We start from the raw sequence: 22008 nt of genomic DNA on the forward strand, positions 1-22008 counted from the left end.
CATTACAGCGTACAGGCTTCCACTGTGAATTTGCTCTGTGCTGCTTGCCAGCAAAGTGTTTATGTCCCACATTTACCAATTTTAGAGTCCTCGCTTCCTGCAGTCAAATACACTTTTTGATATCCTTTATAGTTACATAAAGAAAGATCTATTTCGATGGAAAGAAATCACACAAATGCTGCTTCTATCTGACAGTCGCTGGGTTCAAAACTTCCCTTTATGCAAATGTCCTGTGATGCAGGGAGCAACAGCCTGTCCGCTTCTCTCTGTAAAACAGTTTCAAATAAAATCGAGGTTGGAAATATCATCATGGCTAACAGTTGTCTAGTTCATGATGGCCAGACTTTAACAAGTGAAAACTAAGTGAACATTACTACACAGAAGCAGAGTGGGAGTCTGCTCTTCAGAAAGTGAAGAGCCAGAGACAAAGCGCAGAAAGCACATTTACATTCACCTCTCACACAACGTTGGCTAAATCTGAAAAGATGAAAAACAGAAAGCAGTTGATTGAGCAGCAAATGTTTTTTCTTAAATGAGTGTGAGTGGAAAGGAAATTTGACAAAGATTATGAAAGCATGTGTTAATGGAATTCTCACAGATGAAATTAGGAACAGGAATGATGAAAATTGATGGAAGACTTGTATCTTGACTATAACGGACAAAATAGATTTTCTGATTTGTCTTCAACCAGGGGCGATTTTAGCCCATTTTTGGAGGTGCTTCAGCACCCCCAAAAATGAATCAAAGCACCCCCAAAGATTTCTTACTTTTTTGACAATATTTCCTGTTTGTGTGACACACTACTAAAAGTATAAAAAGCATACAGTACTTGGTTGGGACGTAAAATTTTAACAACAAAAGTATAGATACCCCCCTCCCCCATAATAGTTTGTTCCAGCTCGCCTCTCCCCTACTCTCTAGCGCCCTTTCTGCCAGAGCGATGGTGGCTGAGACGCAGCGGAGCGGAGGTGTACGTGCCTGCCTTAAAACAGGACATATTAGCTGCATTTAACCTTCAGTTACTCTTTATATAGTTAGGTAGGAGTCTTTTTGTTAGTGATCTTAATAGTATACTATTAAGATCACTAACAAAAAGTATTTAAGTATTTAATATTAAAATATTAAAATGTATTAAAATTAATTATATATTTTTATGTGGTTCAGCCACAACTCTACTAAAACCTCAGCCAGTAATAGGTAGGCCAACTTTTGGACCGTCCAGTTGTCTGTATGACTGCTGCAGTACGTGCACCAAATTTGCACACTATCAGAAAGAGCCAAACAGCCCTGGTGGAGTGAGGAGCTGTAAAGAGAAGCAGATGCTCTGTTTCTATTCTAAAAATGTTTTAAGCTTGTTTCAAAGATTCTGTACTGCAGCTTTAAATGTTTTCCAAAAGCACACATACACTTATCAGTGTTTCTCAAACTTTTTACAGTGTGGACCACCTGATAAAAATGTCAAGCTCTCCCAAGCACCACTATGAAAGCATGAAACTCATAAATCTTACAACACAAAATTAGTATTATTAAATTAGTAAAATTAGTATCTGCAGTAAAGATTTTTTCATGCATGGTATACATTCTACCACAGGCAAAGTTGCCTCCATTTTTATATATTGTTTTTAATATTTTGTAATAATTTATTTGTAATAATTTATTCTGTTTTGGGAGTGTTTTTTATGCATCTGTATTGTATTATACATACACATTAAAAGTGAATCTCTGTCCAAAAAATGCACTCAGTTTACTTTTTACTCACTGTGAGCATCATTCATCATTTTCCCCAGTAATTAAGGTTAGGAAATGTTTTTTTTTTTTTATTCCAATCCATTCTTCTTTTGCAGCATTTAAATAACCTTTATCAGATTTGATGGTTTTCAAAAAAACTGTTTTGCTTTTCTTTCACAAATGTGGGATTAAATTGTGTTAAAATGTACAAAACAGTGATGTCATGTTTTGTGACGAGGACCCAGGCACAGAGAGACTTGATGAATTTAAGAAACTTGTGATTTAATAAAGAAATTTGCAGACTTGCACAGAGATGGTAAAATTATGATGACTGATAACGGAGACGAAGACAACAGACGATGAGGACAGGGAGGAACAGGGGTTTAAATGCACCAAGGAGACAGTCAGAGGGAACTCGGGACAACTGGAGGCCTTTAGGGATGCAGGGACTGACAGAGATGGGGAAGAAGTCTCATTGTGACAAGTAAAGTTTATCTTGCCTACTGGGGTCAGCGGGGGAGCTGGCCCCAGGGAGGGGTCACTTGCCCCTCCCTTCCTTCCCTCCCCATCTCCAGCTGCCCCCCTCAGACATCGGTGCGTTGGTGGTTCTTTGTGTCTGGGGGTGGGCGTCCGGGTACACACCGGCTCACTCCTTGGCGGCCGCTTATCGGGGCCTGGAGCCTGGGGCTCGCTCGGGCCGCTTCGGAGGTGGGGTGCCCCCGGCCTCTCGGCCTGGGGCTCGGTCACTCAGGCACAGCTGGCTGCCGGCGGAGCTCACGGGCGCGTCACTGCAACCCCCCCTGGCTTCTGCTCCGCGGCTGCTGAGTGAGCCCTCATCTGGGACTCTCCTCAGCTCTTTCTGGGACAGTGGCGCGGCTGCCCCTCTGTTGGTCTTCCTTGGTCTCTTGTGTTCTGGGGGCCTCTGGATGTCTGGAGTTTTGATCTCCTCCATACCTGCTTCATGCCCTGGAGGACGGGGCTGTGCCCCCCCCCCCCCCCCCCACACACACACACCCTCTAGCAGATCATTACATGAAGGAACCTTTTAAAAAAAAAACAAGCGCGTCCATGCTCACAGGTGTACACACGGGTGATCACACCCACAAACTACACCCTTTTTGGCTCCTACCTCAAAGCACACTGTGTTCTGTTGATCTTATGAGCTGCACAATAATGTTTAATATTCAGTATTTACTGTCATATTCCCATATATCATTGTGATGTTGTTTATTCTAGTAGGGGAGACCGGGGATAGTTGTAACATTTTTGACATTTCTGTCTGTAAATTGGAGCTCGTTTAAGGTAGTGGATTCAAAATGTAATGCAAAGTATTTACATGTCTCGGCTACTAAATAGTGCAGCTATTTTCTCTGCAGCACAATTACCCATTGCATGTATGGCCTCAAACACAAAGAGTGAAATGTTACAATTAACCCCATAGTCTGGGTTAGTTGTAACATATCCTGGGGTGAAATGTAACACAATGAATTAAGGGTACTGACAAAATATTAACATGTAATCTTTGTTTATTCAACACATGAATGCACTTAGAGCCATTTATGTAGCTGTGTGTGTGACAGAATGCAGAAATCTAGCTTTTGAACATATTCCAACCCCCCAAAAAAGACAAATTATGGAATTTTCTGCAACTGAATATTTCATTAATTTCGATTGGTCTTCCTTGAGTTTGGCCTCATTGGCTCAGTGGGCATTATAACCTACAACTGTTGCACCAATTTTAAACATAACAATGAAGCTGAAAAAATGTAGTTGTTCACCAGCATCGCAATTCCATTACTTTTTATCATGGCTTACCTTGGTGTGGTTTGCAAAGTGCTTCAGAAAGATGAGGAAATCTGTTTCTTGCATCCATCCTGATTTATTTCCACTACCAGTACTTCCTACTGGTCCATCTCTGACACAGTGGTCTGCATAATGTATGTGTGGGAACACAAACAGTGAAGTAATTTTGTTACCAATGGCATTAACCGCATATACAAAAGCGACTAGTGAACCTCTCTCTGCTGATGTCGTTGCCCCAACTTGTTTAATATAAGTTAAAGTAATAGTGTGGTAAGTTGTAACATCTGCATTATTGTTACAACTAACCCAGACTGTTGCTGTTACAACTGACCCAGAGTCCTATAGCCATGAACTAGCTAACATTACAGCCAACGGCTAAAACACTAGCACTAAAGACCTACACAGAATATATTCCCATAGACATACAAATAACATAATTTAAATTTGATGAGTTTAACTGCAAAGCAGATAATGCTATTAGAAATTGAAATAAAGTAGAAAAACTTACTTTTTGGCATACAAATTACTTTTTTTCATGTTAAATTGTCTGTGTTTGACAAAATGTGCTGATTTTTCACATGTGATAGCAGAACTGAATTGGGCATGCACAGGATGAGTCACATCATTTGAAACTTAGCCCTGATTGGAGAAATTGGAAGTGTTACAACTGACCCACGTTACAACCATCCCCGGTCTCCCCTACTCTTGTTCTCTTCTGCTTGTTTTCTTTTTTCTTTCTCAACAGGTGATCCAGGTGATCGATATATGCATTTTTTTTTCTTTTTTGTTTTTTCCTGCTCTTACTTTGAATGCACTTCCTTATTCCACTACCAGGTCTCCTTATCTTTGTTCCTCTTTCCAGAGAATACACTTTTTTCCGTCACCACTTTTTGCTGTACTTTCCACCACTGTAAGTGCTTGCTCATAGGGGTTTGTTGTTCTCTATGTTGTTGTAGTGTCTTTCCCTGACAATATAAAGTGCCTTGAGGTGACAGTTGTTGTAATTTGGCTCTATATAAATAAAATTAAATGGAATTTAGTCACTCTGTATGATAGTATGCTTTAATACAAAAAATAATAGATACTACTCAAGTCTACAGTGTAGTTCAGTTACCTGCCAACAACCTGGGTGGATGGATGTTATAGCTAAGACGAAAGGTCACAGTGAAACTGTCCAAAGTCATGATGCATATTTATTAATTATTGGGTTTTTCAAATATATTAGCTGATATTTATGCAAGAAAATTTTGTCATTTTATCCTCACTTATTTGTCTGTATTTTTATTGTTTGCAGTATTTCCACTGTTAAAGATAGTTAAATTTTTATAGTTATCTTATTTACATTGATATGGAGGCATGTGACACACGACACAGGAGCTCTAGTTTTACACTCCAACTTTATTCACCTCCAAACATGAACTGAGCATATTGCGCTCAAACACAGCAGAACCCTTCCTCCCAGCTTGGGTGTGAGTGGAGCCCTCTAGTGGGTCGCCACATTGACATTGTTAGGACTTGTCACTAGTTGAAAATTGCATGCTATGTACATGTAGATGAAAACCAAAATACTACTGCTAAAAATTTTGCATTACAAGTAAAGAAAAAAACTGTTTTTTATTGTTTACCGTGTTTCTTAAATAGAAAGAGATGTGTTCAGACATGTAATTTTGTCAGAGCTAACAAGCAATTTTTCATCGCAGTTTTTCTTCAAAATGCTGACAAAGAAGAAAAAAAAACTCTTTCTGCAGCACCAGTGAATTTGTAATGTGACCTTGTCTGTTCTTGGTCGGAGGTAATAAATGTGTTTGCCTAGTGAGTCTTGGGAAGCAATATAGAGAATAAATTATTTTTTGGGATGTTTTTACAGGCTGTCATGTGAAACTGATGAGCTCTATGAAACTTGAATTTCAGATTTGTCAGCCATGATGTTGCTGTTGATACACTTACAATAAACCACTTTATGATAAGAACAACTGTCTCCCTGCCTGCCTCTCTCTCAGTCAAGGTCAAACAAGCTCCAACTTTGCATTTAAATGCCTTACCCTGTTAGCAAACATGACTCATTTCTCTGGATACATTTGTAATAATGTAATTTGAAAGTCATTTCAAAACTCAAATCTACACCATTATTGATGACTGTGTCAAATGACCTACAGGTACACAGGCATAAAGTACACACACACACACACACACACACACACACTGGTCGATTTCACCAAATCTACCTCATTAATTCAAGCAGTCTGACTTTCTAAACATCATAAATCACAGCAGAACTAGGAGCCCAACTCTCCTCACCTTTTCATTCCCTCCCACTTTCTTTTAACCTTATCTTCTCTCCATCTCTCGCTCTATGTCATCTACTCCTTCCTCAGTCACTCTCTCATTTTCTCTTGCTTCCCCTCACTTCTTTGGGAGGTCCAGAAAGTTTGCAGTCTGCAGTCTAAATAGTGCTCTGATGGATTGGCTGTCTTCCACGGGCCTGAAGATTAGCCCAAGGGCAAACCCACTTCTGTTTCCTGGGTGCCTTGCTGAAGATGAATAACTGTTTATTAACCCAATGCAGAGTGAGTCCTTCCCCACATCATTATGGGGTAGAGGGGGAAAAATACAGACAGCTTGAGCTGGCCAGTGTAGCACTCCCTCACCTCATCTCTGTCACTCTCTCTTCTCTCTCTCCCCATTCCTCTCTTGCTTCCTCTTGCAGATAAACCAGCAGCCTGATGTAATGTGACAGTGTACGTTTGGTTCCTGTTTGCACCCTGACAACTCAGGAAATTGGCTTTTCATCTTACAAAAAATACTGCCTCCCATATATTAGAAGACATTCATCTTATTATGAAGAGCTGATGGTAATTGGAAGTTTGTGCATCCATTATATTAAACATTTTGTGGTGAACATTTTGATGTTGCATGTAAAAATTTCACCAGGCTAAAGTCACAGCTTCAATGTCATTTAGGCAATTTACATGCAGTGTGAATTGTCCTCTTATTGTAGACCCAATTGAGGGAATTTGAAGAAAATAATTTCTAGAAGATCACTTAGGTCACCAGTAACGTAGTGGATACTGTCATGGGATATGTTTTGTTTTTGTGACATGCTAAATAAAATTGTATATCTTTTGACATTAGACATGCTAAATATGCTTCTTATTTATTTTCAAAGCTTTTCCATTTGAATGTTCATAATGGATGAAAACTATATCAAATGTTCACCCTCTAGATCATCATCAGTGATAACTCATACCCTAACACTATGTGTTGGAGACAAGCAAAAAGGAAAAACATGTGAGCAGTTTGATGCATTCGAGGTAGAATGCCATCCATCCACTGTTTGTTTGTTTGTTCTTTGTTTTTGGTTTTTTGAGTGCAAAGACCTGCGAGAGCAATTTTTTTAAAAGAACAAATGCTCTAATAACAGAATTAGGTAAGATGTAGACCTCAGAGGGTCTGAACCTAAGGCCTGCGATGCTTTGCAAGTTGCCTCATGGATGCACTGAGGTCAGTTTGATTGTGCAAGCATAATGAATACAACACAGAAAGTTGCTGTGAAGAAGAGAATATGAACCAGCCTTTATTTACCTCAAACCCAACAGCAAAGTTTCCATTTAACTTTTTACATTTTTAATACATATTCCAAACTACTGTTAGACTTATCTTAGAAACTTGGTGCGATGAGATAGTGTTGAAGCCATCTCTCTAGTCTCACGTGACATTACAGAAGAAAAGGGCACAATGTGACAGTATAATTATATAAATGCCAGTCAAATCGCAAATGGTGGAAATTATGATGAAAGTATGACATTTCTGTCACATTTCTTTGTTCGTGTAGTCTTTTGTAGAACCTCTGTCTGTCTGTCTTTTCCCTTCATTTCTACATATCTGTATTCATCTGCTTTTTTTTGTTTCTTTAATTGAACACTGTTCAAATTTGCCATCTCTGCCCAGCATAAAACTGTGGTGTATTATTTTCCTGAATTTCTAATTTTCTTTTCCTTCTAGCTGTATTATTCGAAACTTTAAAAATGTTTAATCTCTAGGACTATGTTCTCTTTTTCGTGTAATATTATCAAAAATGAGAAACCTTTTCTCTCAGAACGACCCTACACATTAGTTCATACATTTCTTACCTCTAGGCTGGACTGTTACAATTCTGTATTATCAGGTTGTCCTAGTTTCCTGGTACAAAGTACCGCAGTAGGAATGGGACTCCCTCTGGTCACACTTCATTGGCTTCCTGTTAAATCCAGAATTTAATGTGAAATCCTTCTCTCGTACACTCAAGTCCTAACTGATCAGAGCCTATCATCTCTTAAGACCGACAGTACCACGTTATCCTGATAGAGCACATCACTCTTAGGCTTTCAGGCTTATTTCCCAGAGTATTTACTTTTTAATTGTATAGTTTTTCAGTTCAGTTTTTTCAGCGTTTAGTCTTTTTTTAATTACTATAATATGGAGGGCATACGTTAGAGGCAAGATTTACAAAAATTAGTACAGGTATTACAATAAAAACACAGGCGTTTTCAAAAGCAGTTGACTCACCCTTTTGTAGACATCTAAAGTCCCAATAAGCACATCCATCAATGTCTCAACAGGAACGTGTAATGCAATTTTTACCAAAGTAATGCATATTAAAGCTAGGGATATTTCCTCTATTATTATTTAATTTTAGTTAGTTTTCCAAGTTTACAAAATCGTTTCAGTTCAATTTAACACTATACTAAAAAAATTAATAGTGAATATTTCAATGAGAAACTGAAATATTCAACTTTAATAATAATAATGATAATTCACCTTTAAGAACAAGATTTGGAGGCTCAATGGACTCTCTATTTCAGAGATACAAGTGAATCAAAACAATCAATCAAATTTCTTATAAACACCTAGAGTAAAGCAAACCTGAAGCTTTTCAGGCCATCTATGTTCTGTCATCAATGGATAGTAGCCCATTTTTTCTGACTGATTATCCTGGTTGTTGAACAGGAAACATGAAAATACCAATTATGAATTTAAGAATGTAGGACTATAAAGTTTTAAAAATGTTTTACCCTCCTTGTATTAGATTGTATTTTGTATTAGATGTCTAGTTCAGTCAGACCTCATCCCCTTAACCTTAACCCCACTACCAGCATTGCATTTTCCACTTCATACTTCACTTCAACATTTTCATAGTGAATCTCACCAATATGTGTTGGAAAAGCTGAAGACAGTCTTATCTGTATAATACTTTATTGCTAATATGTTACTTCTTAATCAACACAAAAAGGTCCTCAAAGCAATAAACCACTTTGTTATTACTTAAGCAAGCAATATGTCTATTAGACTCAATTTCTACTTTTGCAACAACAACAAACAAATCCTCAAGTTCCAAACTGCATTATATTTCTTCACGTCAATATATGGGCCGCACGTAGGGGCGATGTGAGTCGCAGGTGGCCCCCTGGCCGTGAGTTTGAGACCCCCGTCTTAAAGCCTGGAGGACCTTTAATTCCTTACTTCTAAAGTCACATAAACTGAAGTTATTGTTCTCAGCCTTAAAAATCTTTTAAAAACTTGGCGACAAACCACATACTTACTCTGGATGGCATTACCTTGACCACCAGTAACGCTGTGAGAAATCTTGGAGTCATTTTTGACCAACTTCCTAAAAAGCCTTCACTTGATCCAGCATGTTGCAGTGATGACAGGGACTAGAAATAAACCATATTTCTCCCAAATTATCTAAGCCTGGTTATGCTGGAGGTTTCTTCCTGTTAGAAAGTATGTTTTTTCTTCCCACTGTCACCAAGTGCTTCCTCATAGGGGATTATCTGATTGTTGGGGTTTTGTCTGTATTATTCTAAGGTCTTTACCTTATAATACAAAGTGCTTTAAGATGACTATTGTTGTGATTTACCAGTATATGAATAAAACTGAAATGAATTTAATCAATCTGGAATGGGTAAAAAGGACATTTTCAAATCATCTTGTAACCGGAAGGTTGCCCGTTCGATCCCCAGCTCTGTCTGTCTTGGTCGTTGTGTCCTTGGGCAAGACACTTCACCTACCGCCTACTGGTGTTGGCCAGAAGGGCCGATGGTGCGATATGGCAGCCTCGCTTCTGTCAGTCTGCCCCAGGGCAGCTGTGGCTACAACTGTAGCTGCCTCCACCAGTGTGTGAATGTGAGAGTGAATGAATAGTGGCATTGTACAGCGCTTTGAGGGCCCTGAAAAGCGCTATATAAATGCAATCCATTATTATTATTATTATTATTATTATTATTATTATTATTATTATAGAATCAAATGTACAGCCATCTATCCATAGCTTTGCTGACATTGGGTCATGCAACTGGACAATGATCCAAACACACCAACAAATCTTCAACATAATGGTTGAAAATTCATTGACAGTCTAATTTCTCTGCAATATTCCACTTACTCGTGTTTTCTTATATTTGCAATGAGTTTCCTAATCTTTAGCTGACAGATGTGGTTGCCATTGTCTTCCAGCTGTTTTTCTCACCCTCTCCATTCAACCTGTTTCACGAATCCAATGATAATTTCCTCTGTGCTTTTATTTTGTGGACACAGTGAGAACATTTATATTCACATATTAGTGAATAAGGGTCTGTGTTAGTAGTATGTTTTAAAATATTGAGTGCTTCCATTTAACTGTAGTTATAGTAGCATATTTGTTTGCATGAACTGTGGACAGTGACTGAAAGAACACCATCACCAAGTGAAATTACACTACCTGCAGACTCAATAGATATTTACTTTTGAAATAGCAACAATTTTGGAGAAAATACAGTATAAATTCCTTCATCACTAGTTTTATAGCGTCACCCTGTAAAAATATAGTAATGTTCTAAATTAAATTAATTGAACTATACTAACAGAATGTTACTGTAAAATGCACATTTTTGTCTTTCACTCTTGTTTCTAACTTCCCATAAATGAGCCTCTGAGGCAGGGAGTTTAATGCAGTTAATCCTGTTCTTAAGGTTAACCTGTTAGATCAGATTAACCTGTTCTGTTTGGCTTTGACTGGCTTCTTTCCAGTTGCTGTAATTGTTTGTTACATGCAGGCAACAGCTGACTAAATATTTAAAAAGGGTATAAGACTTTAGTATAAGATTAGTGCACAAAGCAACAATAATTTTAAAGTCTAACAACATCACTTAGTTGCTGATAATTTACTTGGCTTTGAGACTGAGATAAAATACTGAAATATTTGACCTGTTACCACTTCTTCCTTTTGCCTCCCTGTAGATGCACAAGAATGCTCCTCTTCATTTGAAAAATTGATCCACAGAAAATGCATTACCTGCCTTTAACTTAGTTGGAAACTGCAGCATGGTGACCTAATTTATAAGTCCACCGTCAAAAGCTGCAAATATTATCGAACATGACTATGTTGAAAAGGTCTAAATGTTTATGCAAGGCTGGTTTCTAACCAGCATATCTGGCATAAAAACAGCTGCAAATTAGTCAAATGGTTTCAGTAAGGACATGAAAACAAAATAAATGACTGAATTTGTTTTGGTTTTTTTGATTAGTTTCCCATTTTTCCACGTTGATAATTCTGCCTGGCACCCATTAGGTGGACCGGAAACAGAAACAGTGTTTGCAATAGTGATAGTGTGACACATGTACTTAACAAGAAATTACTTAACAACAGATCTGTGTTGTCTGTGAAATAAATAAATGCAAATGTGAAAAACTGTGCTTACACTAGAACAATGAACAGCTAGTGGTGGTAAGATGAGACGGTCTTGTGTCACCCCCTCCCCTTACTACCACTATTACTGTAGCCCTGACCACATCCGCCATCATCATTGCACTTTTCCATGACACCATCTTCACAGCTAATCTTATCAATATGTCTTTGAATTGACCAAAGACAATGTTGTAACATGCAGGCAAAGTAGTAATATGGCAATAATGCTATATAACAGACGTAACAGTGAGGGTTAAAGTTTTGTAAACAAGGAAAAGGCTCTCAGATAGATAAATCACTTTGTTTTTACTTAAGCAAGCTGAGCACAGAAGAACTGTTGATAATGACATACAAGGTTTTCTAACTTTCAGTGAGAAATTAGTGAAGCAAAAGTAAAATCATATCAAGTATCATCCCGGTTAAGTTTCCAGCTTTCAAGTGTACCATCACCGCCCCGCAGAAACCTTGTAACTCCAGTTGCCGTGGTAACTGCAGCTCACATTGGACCCATATGTCAAAAAAAAAGAAAAGAAAAAAGTTTCATAGACCTGAGACTAACCGAACCACTGAAAACCTTTTAAAACCATAAATTCGAACATGTTCTATTATTTACTGAAAGTTTATCTCATTGGAGGATTTTGCAGAACAATTACATTATGCATGTACTGGTGTGCACTGTGAATGGTGATTCAAAAGTTTCACAACACCAAATCAAAACAAGTACCTGCAGAACGAGTGACTGGCATTTACATGGAAAAGCTACATTACCACGTACTCTGGAGAATGCGTCTGTTGTTCTGTCTTGGTAGAAATATTGAAATATAAAAAGCAATACAACCTTCGCAGGGAAACCAAACACAGAAACTAAATGTGCTTCTTACCTTAACATTGACTCTCCATATAAGGCATGAGTTTGTTTTGTTATAAACATTTTTTTGGTCTTTGAACTCAGTTATCTAAAAAGCAATGTGCACTTGTCCACAACCTGGGTTAGATGGATGGAGCGTTATTTACAGCGCTATATCCGCAGACCTTTTTGTTACCACATCTGAAGGTTCCATTATGAATTATTTCAGCTCAAAAGTGAAAGAATAATAACTCAACATTTACGATATTTTGCCATTCAAATTGCCAATGTGTTACCTTCTTTTGGTACAGACAAGCCACCAAGGACAGAACATCACTAACAGGCTTCTCACTCAGATGTTAAGCATAGATACAAGTTTTCAAATGCCAGATAAAATGGAAGGTAGGGTTTAAAAAGAAATATTCAAAGACAGTGACAGGGTTCAATATTATCAAATTTTAAACTGTTAAGCATAACATAACAACTCATTCACCACATATATATAATTATCCCATTTTCCCTTCCCTCAAGATTGTTCTGTAGCCAAAGAAAATAGGGTTGGAAAAGGGAAATCCTCTTCCGCTAATTTTTGAAGACCTCTGAAGAGTTCCTCTTATAAGAAAACCGCGTTTGTCTTTGCAAGGCAGGTGTCTTATGTATGATCTTCTTTTTATTGTTCCAAATCACAAAAACTTGTCAGTGAAAGAAACCTTTTTAGCCTTGTCCAGTTACGCAGTTTGCAGGGCAGTAATAGCAAAAGTGAACCTCCGGGTGGGTTCAGTACAGCCTCCTAAACAGAGTCAAAGTATCCCTCGTTCTCCGAAAAGTCAAGGACATGATGCTGTTTGTCAAAGGTAAAACACCAGAAAACCAACTGAGAGTGACCATAAAAAGGCCAAGCATTCAACCTTCTTCAGAGTACGTTAATCCAGATGATTCGGGTCCAAAGGCCATCTCAGCAGAGTCGTCCCTGAAGTAGCAATTCCTCTTTCTACGAACAGCATCATTCCTGAACCTGGCGATTGTGCTAAACTAGCTAGCTACAGAGCTGGGCCAGCTCAGGTTCAGGTGAAGCATTGGGAAGCTTGGAATTGAAGATCTGCAGAGAGTCCTTGATTCGTGCCACCTCTCCGGCTGACAGCTTGAGGCGGTGGCGCAGGAGACAAGAAAACAGATCTAATGGCTGTGGTGCTGGTGGAGATAGCCGATTAATCCGGTCTCTCATCTCCAGTAACATCAGAAAGGCGGCATCCTGCGTACCCTGTGTGTAGGGGTAGTCCAACTGGAGAATCAGATCCTTGATGCCCTCAGGGTCAAAGTGCATGCTGTATCCGAACACCTTCAGCGTGTTGATCTTCATGTAGCCCAGGTTGGAGGTCTGATCATCCAAGTCCAATGGCTCATAGAAGAGAGTTTCATTCACTGTTGGATCATCCGTGACTATGCGGCTTCTCAGGTAGATGTGCACTGTTTCAAAAAAGGATTTCCACTTGCTGCCCAGAGACAGAGTCCAGTTGTAACACTGTGCAGTGGTGACGCTGTCCAGTCGAGTTCTCTCCCAGTTAGAGAAGTCAGGCTGGTTCACTGGCATGAACCAGCTCTCTGAGTGACTTCCCCCAAAAGGATTCACATAGACAGCAGGCACGGGTTCCAGTGTTGAATTTTTAGTTGAGCATATCTGAAAAGAAATGCCCATTAGCATGTGGATGAGGTTGGACTTGTTTTTGTTACTCTTGAGTGTTAGTAGCATCCTCTTCCTCCAGGCAGGATTGAACCAACTTCCCAGGCGGACATCATTGCTGATATAGATGGCATGGACCTCTATCCTGCTGTCCAGTCGCTGAAGCAGGTACTTTACCTGAAGAGGGATTAACAAACCGTGAGGCTGCAGTCAATGCAATAAGCAGATAGATAATTAATGCACTGGTTCTCAAACTGAGCTATTACCAAATTTTAAATTTCAACTACCACCTTTGCCAGAATTTATAAATCTCATCAAGAGCCACAATGGATGTTTTACAACTTTAGTTTACAAATGCTGAAAACCGTTGTAAAATGTCTGTGAAGGTTCTCAGTCATCCAGGTCATCGTAGTCTAAGGAGCTTGGAAAGAAAAGCGTCTGGACTTCTTTAAGTTTTCTTGAAGACGTTTCACCTCTCATCCGAGAAAGTCTGCCATCTATAATCCAGTTTTGAGATCCCTTCCTAGACGCCTTAACGTCCACTCACATCCTTTTCACACCATGGCTTGTGTGATTAGGCAGAGGATCAATAGAGGGTCCATGACCCTCTTGGGGACACTCCCATAGGGCTTAAAATTTGGGACTCTCCACCAATTGCTTTTAGAACTGAAGAAGCTTCTCAAATGAAACTTAAAGAAGTCCAGACGCTTTTCTTTCCAAGCTCCTTAGACCCCTTGTAAAACTTTTAATGATTTTTAAAGACATTTTAATAAAAAGCAAAAATTAGACATTCTGATTAGGCATTGGCATTATACAATGTGATTATTTAACTATAATAAATACATAATAAATAAATTTGCTTAATATAAGTTATTTTTATTATAGTCAAAAGCAATAAAAGGGAACTATTGTAAAGAAAAAATGTAAAGGCATACCATTTACTAGAGATCACCTATTTGCTTCCACATCTTTGCTAGCCATTGCTATTGAGGTTCAGCAAATTAAGAGGATCATTTTCATATTCATCAAGTTTTTTGTCAAAGCCAAAGGAAGACACTCAAGTAGGTCTAAAGAGCCACAATTTGAAGGCTTGTGAACTAGGATTAGAGTTAAGGCAGAGGTTCAACAGTGACAACTTAGACCTCTTGAGGGCTAGAAAATAACTGCTGTGGTGATTTATTAAAAAAAGCATAGTATGAGTTTTTGCTCCTGGGCTTGCTGAATGAAGGGACTCTTTGCACTGTAGGTACTTCAGAGTCAGCTTTCTATTTTGAAACCCCCTCTCAATCCCTGTTTAATACTGTATTCCTTTTTGAACAAAAAAACTGTACATGACTAATATTTGTACTGTTATGTAAATCTTGTATGTTCAGTATAAAGATTCAACACAAAAACAATTTAACAATTGATGGCATGTGAGCCCTTTGAGGCACTGTTTGTTTAATTTGTCCCAAAGAGCTTTGAGAACCAGTGGAATACATAATTAAGGAGCTTTGAGAACCTCGGCATCAGGCATGTCCAAGTCAAAGTTCAGGTAATGATCTAGCGATGCAGCAATGCTAGGTCGACAGGAACCAAGATGGAGGATGTTGCCGTGATGACAGGCTCCACAACGGGTGGCGTTGTCAGAGGCGCAGAGGGTGCAGGAGGTGGTGGAAGTCCCTACAACACAGGGGATGACTCCTTGGCAGTTTGGCTGCTCCACGGGGCAGCTACAGCTCATCACCTCCTCAGAGAAGGAGCCCAGCATTCCATGCTCATTGCAGTAGAGCAGAGACTGAGCCCTGGTCAGCCAAAACCCAACAGGCCTGCAGTGGGCAAAGAGAAGATACACTAATGCAGTTATCTATACATCACAGCAACATCTTTGGTAAATACTGAAGTAATGTTGTGGTCATTGTGTCCTATAATAACACCTTTCACACAGACTGGGGTAGATCTGTGGAATGAAACCAACAACAACAGTTAAAAACAGTTACCCCCCCCCCCCCTCCCTCCCAGAAAGACTTAAACTACATAAGACAATCATGTAAATTTTTGGGACTCAACCTTTCAGTGTTGACTCACTTAAAGGTCATTCCTTCCTAAACCATTGTGGCTCTTCTGCTTGACTACCTCTGATTTGCTGAACAATTTTATAATTTTTTGGGCTATACATATAATGATTCCTTTTAAAATTTTCATTTCACATGCAAAACAATTTTCAAGCTATATTTTTTTGTAAAATGATATGTCGACCAATTCCAAGCATGTATTTTTTGCACTTTCAAATCCAAGGCAAAGTCCAAACATGGAGATGCATGCATCTCAAAAATGATTAAAGATAAAAGCCTGACACTTTCTCCGGCCTTTCTTACATAAAAATGAATTACAATCTGTCCCCAGTGTATTGGATATATTGGATAAGAATATTAAAACACAACAAAAATAATAATCATAAAGCCACCCTGCAAAGTCCCAAATTTGACCACACACTAATAAAAAAAATTGGGGTTGGAGTTTTGGGTTAGGGTCTTGTAAAGGATTAGCAACAGCGCTGTGTGAGCTCAGCAACTTGCCCTTGCAAAAAATCAGTATTTGTTATATTAAATTATAAATTTGCAGGGAGACTGCAAGTCACAATAACTGTCACGGCTGGCGGAGTGAGCCGTGTGGTGTGGAGGAAAGGGGGGACCCAAAATGCAGCAGTGACTGATGATACGAGTGATGTTTATTTACAAAGTGACAATGGCAGAAACAGGCAGTGAGGCATGACAAAACAACTGAAGAAACCTAAACTGGGAGAACTAAATGACAAACCTGAGACCATACAAAAGGGGTGCGGGGCAGAGAGACGCAGAGACAGGAACACCATAGAACGCAGATGAATGCAGAGATACGCAGAAATACACGGATGAGTGCAGACGACCCGACGAGGAGCACAGGCAGACACCAACTATAAATACACACATCAGGTAATGAGGAAATGGCACACAGGAGGGGACACAGCTGGAACTTAATGGGCATAACGAGACAGACCTACAAAGTAAAACAGGAAATCTAGAACCCGAACCGGACACAAGGGGGGAGGACACAGAATAACTAGAACAGAGGGAAATAGTCACAAAACACAAAACGCTGGGTCAACGACCCAGGACCATGACAATAAGTTTAGTTGCACTATGGTTCAGATCCACAGTTTCCTCTAGTGTCGACCTGACCCACTCTAGAAAGCCAACCTGAGTCCTAAGCATTTAGGGCAGTTTACTAGAGGTTTCCACATTTAACACTGAAATTACTGGCTAATTCAGGTGATGTTTTCCCCATCTTGAATTTAGTGTGTTGTTTGTGTTCATTGTCATCTATTAATGTGTGTATTTTTTCCATGTAGTGAGTATTAGAGAATTTTAGTTAATAATGTGAGTGCTAACATTTTAGTTAGTTACATTTTAGTTCAGTGCTTCAGCTGTTTATTTGTTCAATAAACACAGCTGTTTATTTTGGTCACTAACCTTTACAGACTATTTTCTCCTCGAGTCTATTTTAAAACTCTTCTAATAGGCCATTAGAAGGCACTTTATTACAGTTTACCGAGCTTTGCTACTCAGAAGCTATTTTTAAACAAAAAACAGAGCTATATTGTAACAGTTGGAAACATTATCTACAATGAGTTTAGCTTTCAGTGCTCATGATCAATAATAAATCTAATTTTTAAAACATGCTCAAAAGTTTTTCTTACCTTGAACCAAAATAAAGTTTAAAAACATCTTGCCCTGCAAGTTTTACTTTACAATACTGTTGTTGTTAAATTCTACCATGGGTAACAGACATATACAGAGATTTTTTTCTTAGAAGCTAAATAGTGTGTAATGTATCTTCAAACATTCAAATTCTCAAAGCCTTCTGTAATGTCCTTGTATGTGGTCTTCTTATTTACTGTTACTTTATAACAGTAGTTAAAAAATAAAATAAATGGAAAAAAAAACACGAAAGAATTGAAGGCGAGCGGGTAAGAGACAGACCTACAAGATAAAGTCCGTAAACTGGAGAAAACTGAGAAAAGATGTGTACACCTGGAACAGAAGCTGGAAACCACAATCAAACAGATAGAAGCACCTAGCATCAGTCATCCAAATGTAACTGTCATTGAGTATCAGGGTGTTCTCCAAGTTAAAGAGGTAAAGTGAAAAAAGCAAAGTATTGATTTAACCCTGGACAATTCTGGCAAATTAGCAAGAATAGAACAGTGTCCCAATGTATAGTAATAATAATAATAATAATAATAATAATAATAATAATAATAATAATAATAAAATCAAGCAAATACAGGTGAAATCTACTGTAGAACTAAATCTATTGACTCGATGTCAAGAGAAGTAAAAAACCAATGGACAGTGTTGGTTAATAGTACATCAGTGGCAATATCTTTGTTTTGTTGTAGCTCTAAATAGTCATGCCCTTTGCTCACACTTTTTGGATTTCAACAAGTGAAAAATGAATCCATAGTTTGCTCCATCTTCTTAATACATAAGATTATACTATAATGACTTGACACCTTTTTGTAGAAGGGTGGGTGTTCGGTGTGCCTACAGTACAGATGGAAATGAAAGCATACATAAATTACCATCCACTTTGGTGCAGTAACAGTAGCAACAAGTTTAGACTGAAAATTAGCTCTGCTGAGATTCTATCCCCAGGCTAAGCTTGGGAAATAACACAAAAAATTGCCCAAATGCTTCAGCAATTCCTCCCCCTCAGGCCTGTGTAAATAGACAAAAATAAATGATGATAAAACAAATGGATTTGTGCAGAAGAAAACAGGAAGCTTTTTCAGCTGTAGCAGCAACCATTAACTTGTTGCCGGCGCAAATGGGGTTACGACTGAGTGACAGGGTACGATAGAGAGAGCAAGGAGCGCGAGAGTGAGACAAAGGTAACTGAGGGAGAAAAATAAAGACAAGACTCTACACAGAATGGGCAAAGGGAAGATGGAGTGATTGGTGGAGGGAAAGGACTGTCAGGGAAATTAAAGTCCTCTGTAAACAAGTGCCAAGCTGTCAGTCTGTGAGAGGACTTGATTACAGCATGCCACAGAACCATGTACCTCAGCCTACAAAGGCCCCCACAACCTGTAACTAGACCCCTCTTCTCTTCTCCTCTCTTCTCTTGATCCAGTCAGCACTTATCTCTTCTCCCTCCTACAATGGAAGTGATATGCTAACAGTGAAGGGCTAATAGCAAAAATGGGTCCGCAGTATTATATGGATGATGCCATTAAAACCCACATTACCTACATCTTTTTTTACTCACAACACTGATGAATCCTACGGTTCTTTTAAGCATATTTCAGTGCAGCCCTTCGCATGTTTTGGTATCTGTCACTTCCACAGCTGGTCCGTGACATTAATATCGCCCCAAAAACGCTTCTGTCATATTTTGTGAGATTTTTTTCTACTTGTAGTGTGTTTTATTTAACTTCTGTTGTGTTTTTTTCCCATCTCCACTGTGTTTTGTGTGCTTTTTCAGCATTGTTCTGGTGTTTTCTTTTTTTTAAAACTTTTATTTAACTTTTCCCCCCAACAAATACAAGACTGGTTCACGTCCAAAATAACAATTCTGCACAGCACTAGAATATTACAACATTATGTCCATAATAATTGTCCATTAGGGTCCAGTTTACAAGTTACTCCCAGTGCTTCCAGTGGTTTCTTCCATTTGTCCACAAAACCTCGGGAGCTCCCATCAATGTAATGTCCCAAACTGATCAGAGTCATAACATCAATGATGAGCGACTTCCATAGAGAAATGGAGGGAGGCTCAGCTGCCAGCCATCTCAACATAATGCTTTTCCTGGCCAACATTAACAGTGACTGAATTACATGCTCATGTTGTACCAGTGAAACAGGGATATATCCCAATAAGCTAATGGGTGTTCTGTCACCTGCTGACCAATGGCTGTACTAATATTGGCGCAGACCTCTTTCCAAAATGATTGAATAATAGCACTTTCCCACAAGCAGTGGAATCTAGTGCCCACTCTGACCTTACACTTGAGACAATTTGGAGATGTTCCCATATTATACTTACTATAAATATACGGAGAAATATATACGTTGTGCAGGATTTTGTACTGCAGTTCTTTAAATCGGTTACAAACAGAGATTTTAGATGGAAGGACCAGGATTTTGTCCCATGCCTGTATATCTATTTCACATTTAAGCAACGTCCCCCAAGATTTTCTCAACCATGCCAGTTTATCCACAATTAGGGCATAAATCTCTGAATGAAACTTCGATACAAAATGTTTATGCTCCCTATTATCTAGAAATAATTTCTCCAACCGAAAAGAGGCTGTTGCGATTTGTAATGATTTAGCATTTTTTCACACATAATTTCTCAATTGCAAATACTTATAAAACTCAGTCTTTGACATAGAATACTGGGACTTCAAGGATTCAAATGATTTAAACTCACCATGTTTAAAGAGGTCATAAAACCTCTTTACACCTACTTTATGTTTTGCGGGAGAAGATCTGGATTATTTATAAACGTTGACAAAATATTAAACAGAAGACTACTGTTAAAAAGTTTTCTCAGTCCACATAGCATTATATATTAGTGGGTTATACTTTATTACGTGAGGTAAATCATTTAGACGTTTCCCTAAAAAGTTAACAGGTGAGGATGGTTTACATGATACTTCCTCAATATTTAGCCATGGCAGATCAGAATATTCATGTATCCAGGCAGAAAGAAACCTCGCTTGCATTGAGAGAACATAATTTTCTATGTTTGGCACTCCCCATCCGCCCAGATCTTTCGGTAGCTGTAGTGTCTCCAATTTAATTTTGGGTTTTCTTCCTGCCCAAATGAAATCCACCATAGCCTTGTTAATTGCTTTAATATCTTCTGATTTCAAAATTACAAACAACATGCCTGTATAATATAGGGGTGGGGGAAAAAATCGATACTTTGTAGTATCGTGATATTTTGTTTGCTAATAATGTATCGATACAGGGACAGCAGAAATCGATATTTTGTTACAAAAAACGTTTTTGTGGACTGGAACATGCTCTGACTTCAGAGCATGTTGATCCTTTTTCTGAGCAAGAATCCTGACATTCCTTCACTGTCCAAATGTGTTTAACTTCTTTTTTTGACAGCAATAAACATGACAGTTTACTTATTTTAATTTAAGACATGTTTTATTTTAATTAAGTTTAAAACTTTTTTATTTAATGTAAAATTATATTTTGTTTTAATTTACTTTCAAATTCTTCAGTTGCTGAAGGGGCTGCATAGTTTTCATAAATTGCATAGTTTAGAATAGCTATAATTGTACCAGATGGTTGCATTCAGTTAAGTTGGACTAGACTGTAATACAAACCGTTCAGTTTGTCAACAATAAAACTGACTGAAATGAGAGAAAGACTGAGTGCGAGACTTTGATATTAGATAAATGAATATTGATAAAGTTTACCTTTATGTACAGAATCTGAATATCGCAAAATATTTTAAAAAATTGCAATAATATCGTATCGTGCGTTAAGTATTGTGATAATATCGTATCGTGGGATGTATGGTGATTCCCACCTCTACTATAATATAGTATTTTCGGTAGGATTACCATCTTAATTAGATTTATTCTTCCCAAAAATGATATTGGAAGTCACCTCCATCTTGTCAGCATCTCTTGAAGATCTTGAACCATTCCATTAATATTTTCTCTATATAAGTGACCAACATTTGGTGTAACTTTAAGTCCCAAATATACAAAACCTGATGGTGCCTAATGAAAAGGTTTAACATATAAAGGTTCAGTGTCCTTTCCACTACACAGAGTCATTATAACAGATTTATCAAAATTTACCTTGTATCCAGATATAAGACCAAAGTCCTTGATACACCTAGTAAGAACAGGTAGAGAGTTAGCAGGGTCAGTCAGTGTCAGAAGAATATCGTCAGCATAGAGCAGGATTTTATGTTGTCTATTCCCAATTTTAACTCCAGCAACACTTGGATTTTGTCTAATGGCCATGGCCAAGGGCTCAATGGCCAAAGCAAATAATAGTGGTGACAATGGGCTACCTTGTGCTGTACCTCTGCTCAATGTCATTGGGGAAGATAACAAGCCGTTAGTTAACACTGATGCTGTTGGTGATTTGTATATAATTTTGATCCACCCCAGACAGTTTTTTCCAAACCCAAATCTTCTCATTATTTCAATCAGATATTCCCATTCAATTCTATCAAATGCCTTTTCGG

The 22008-nt window shown here is 38.3% G+C and overlaps 1 protein-coding gene across 1 annotated transcript in view; it reads right to left on the reverse strand.

The window, feature by feature from the left end:
* Window positions 1-7078: 7078 nt before the first annotated feature.
* Window positions 7079-22008, reverse strand: part of brinp2 (bone morphogenetic protein/retinoic acid inducible neural-specific 2) — a 322100-nt gene continuing 307170 nt past the window's right edge. Inside the window, exons 8-9 of the mRNA XM_085438591.1 lie at window positions 15266-15572; window positions 7079-13941 (exon numbers count right to left, since the gene is read on the reverse strand). Coding sequence (XP_085294717.1) covers window positions 13120-13941; window positions 15266-15572 — 1129 coding nt within the window. The 3' untranslated portion in view covers window positions 7079-13119. The remainder of the gene's footprint in view (window positions 13942-15265; window positions 15573-22008) is intronic.

This window comes from Copadichromis virginalis, linkage group LG18 (genome assembly GCF_057382275.1).
Source record: "Copadichromis virginalis isolate Kocher_CV1m ecotype Utaka linkage group LG18, C_Virginalis_male_GT1.1, whole genome shotgun sequence".
In the NCBI taxonomy this organism is placed as follows: Eukaryota; Metazoa; Chordata; class Actinopteri; order Cichliformes; family Cichlidae; genus Copadichromis; species Copadichromis virginalis.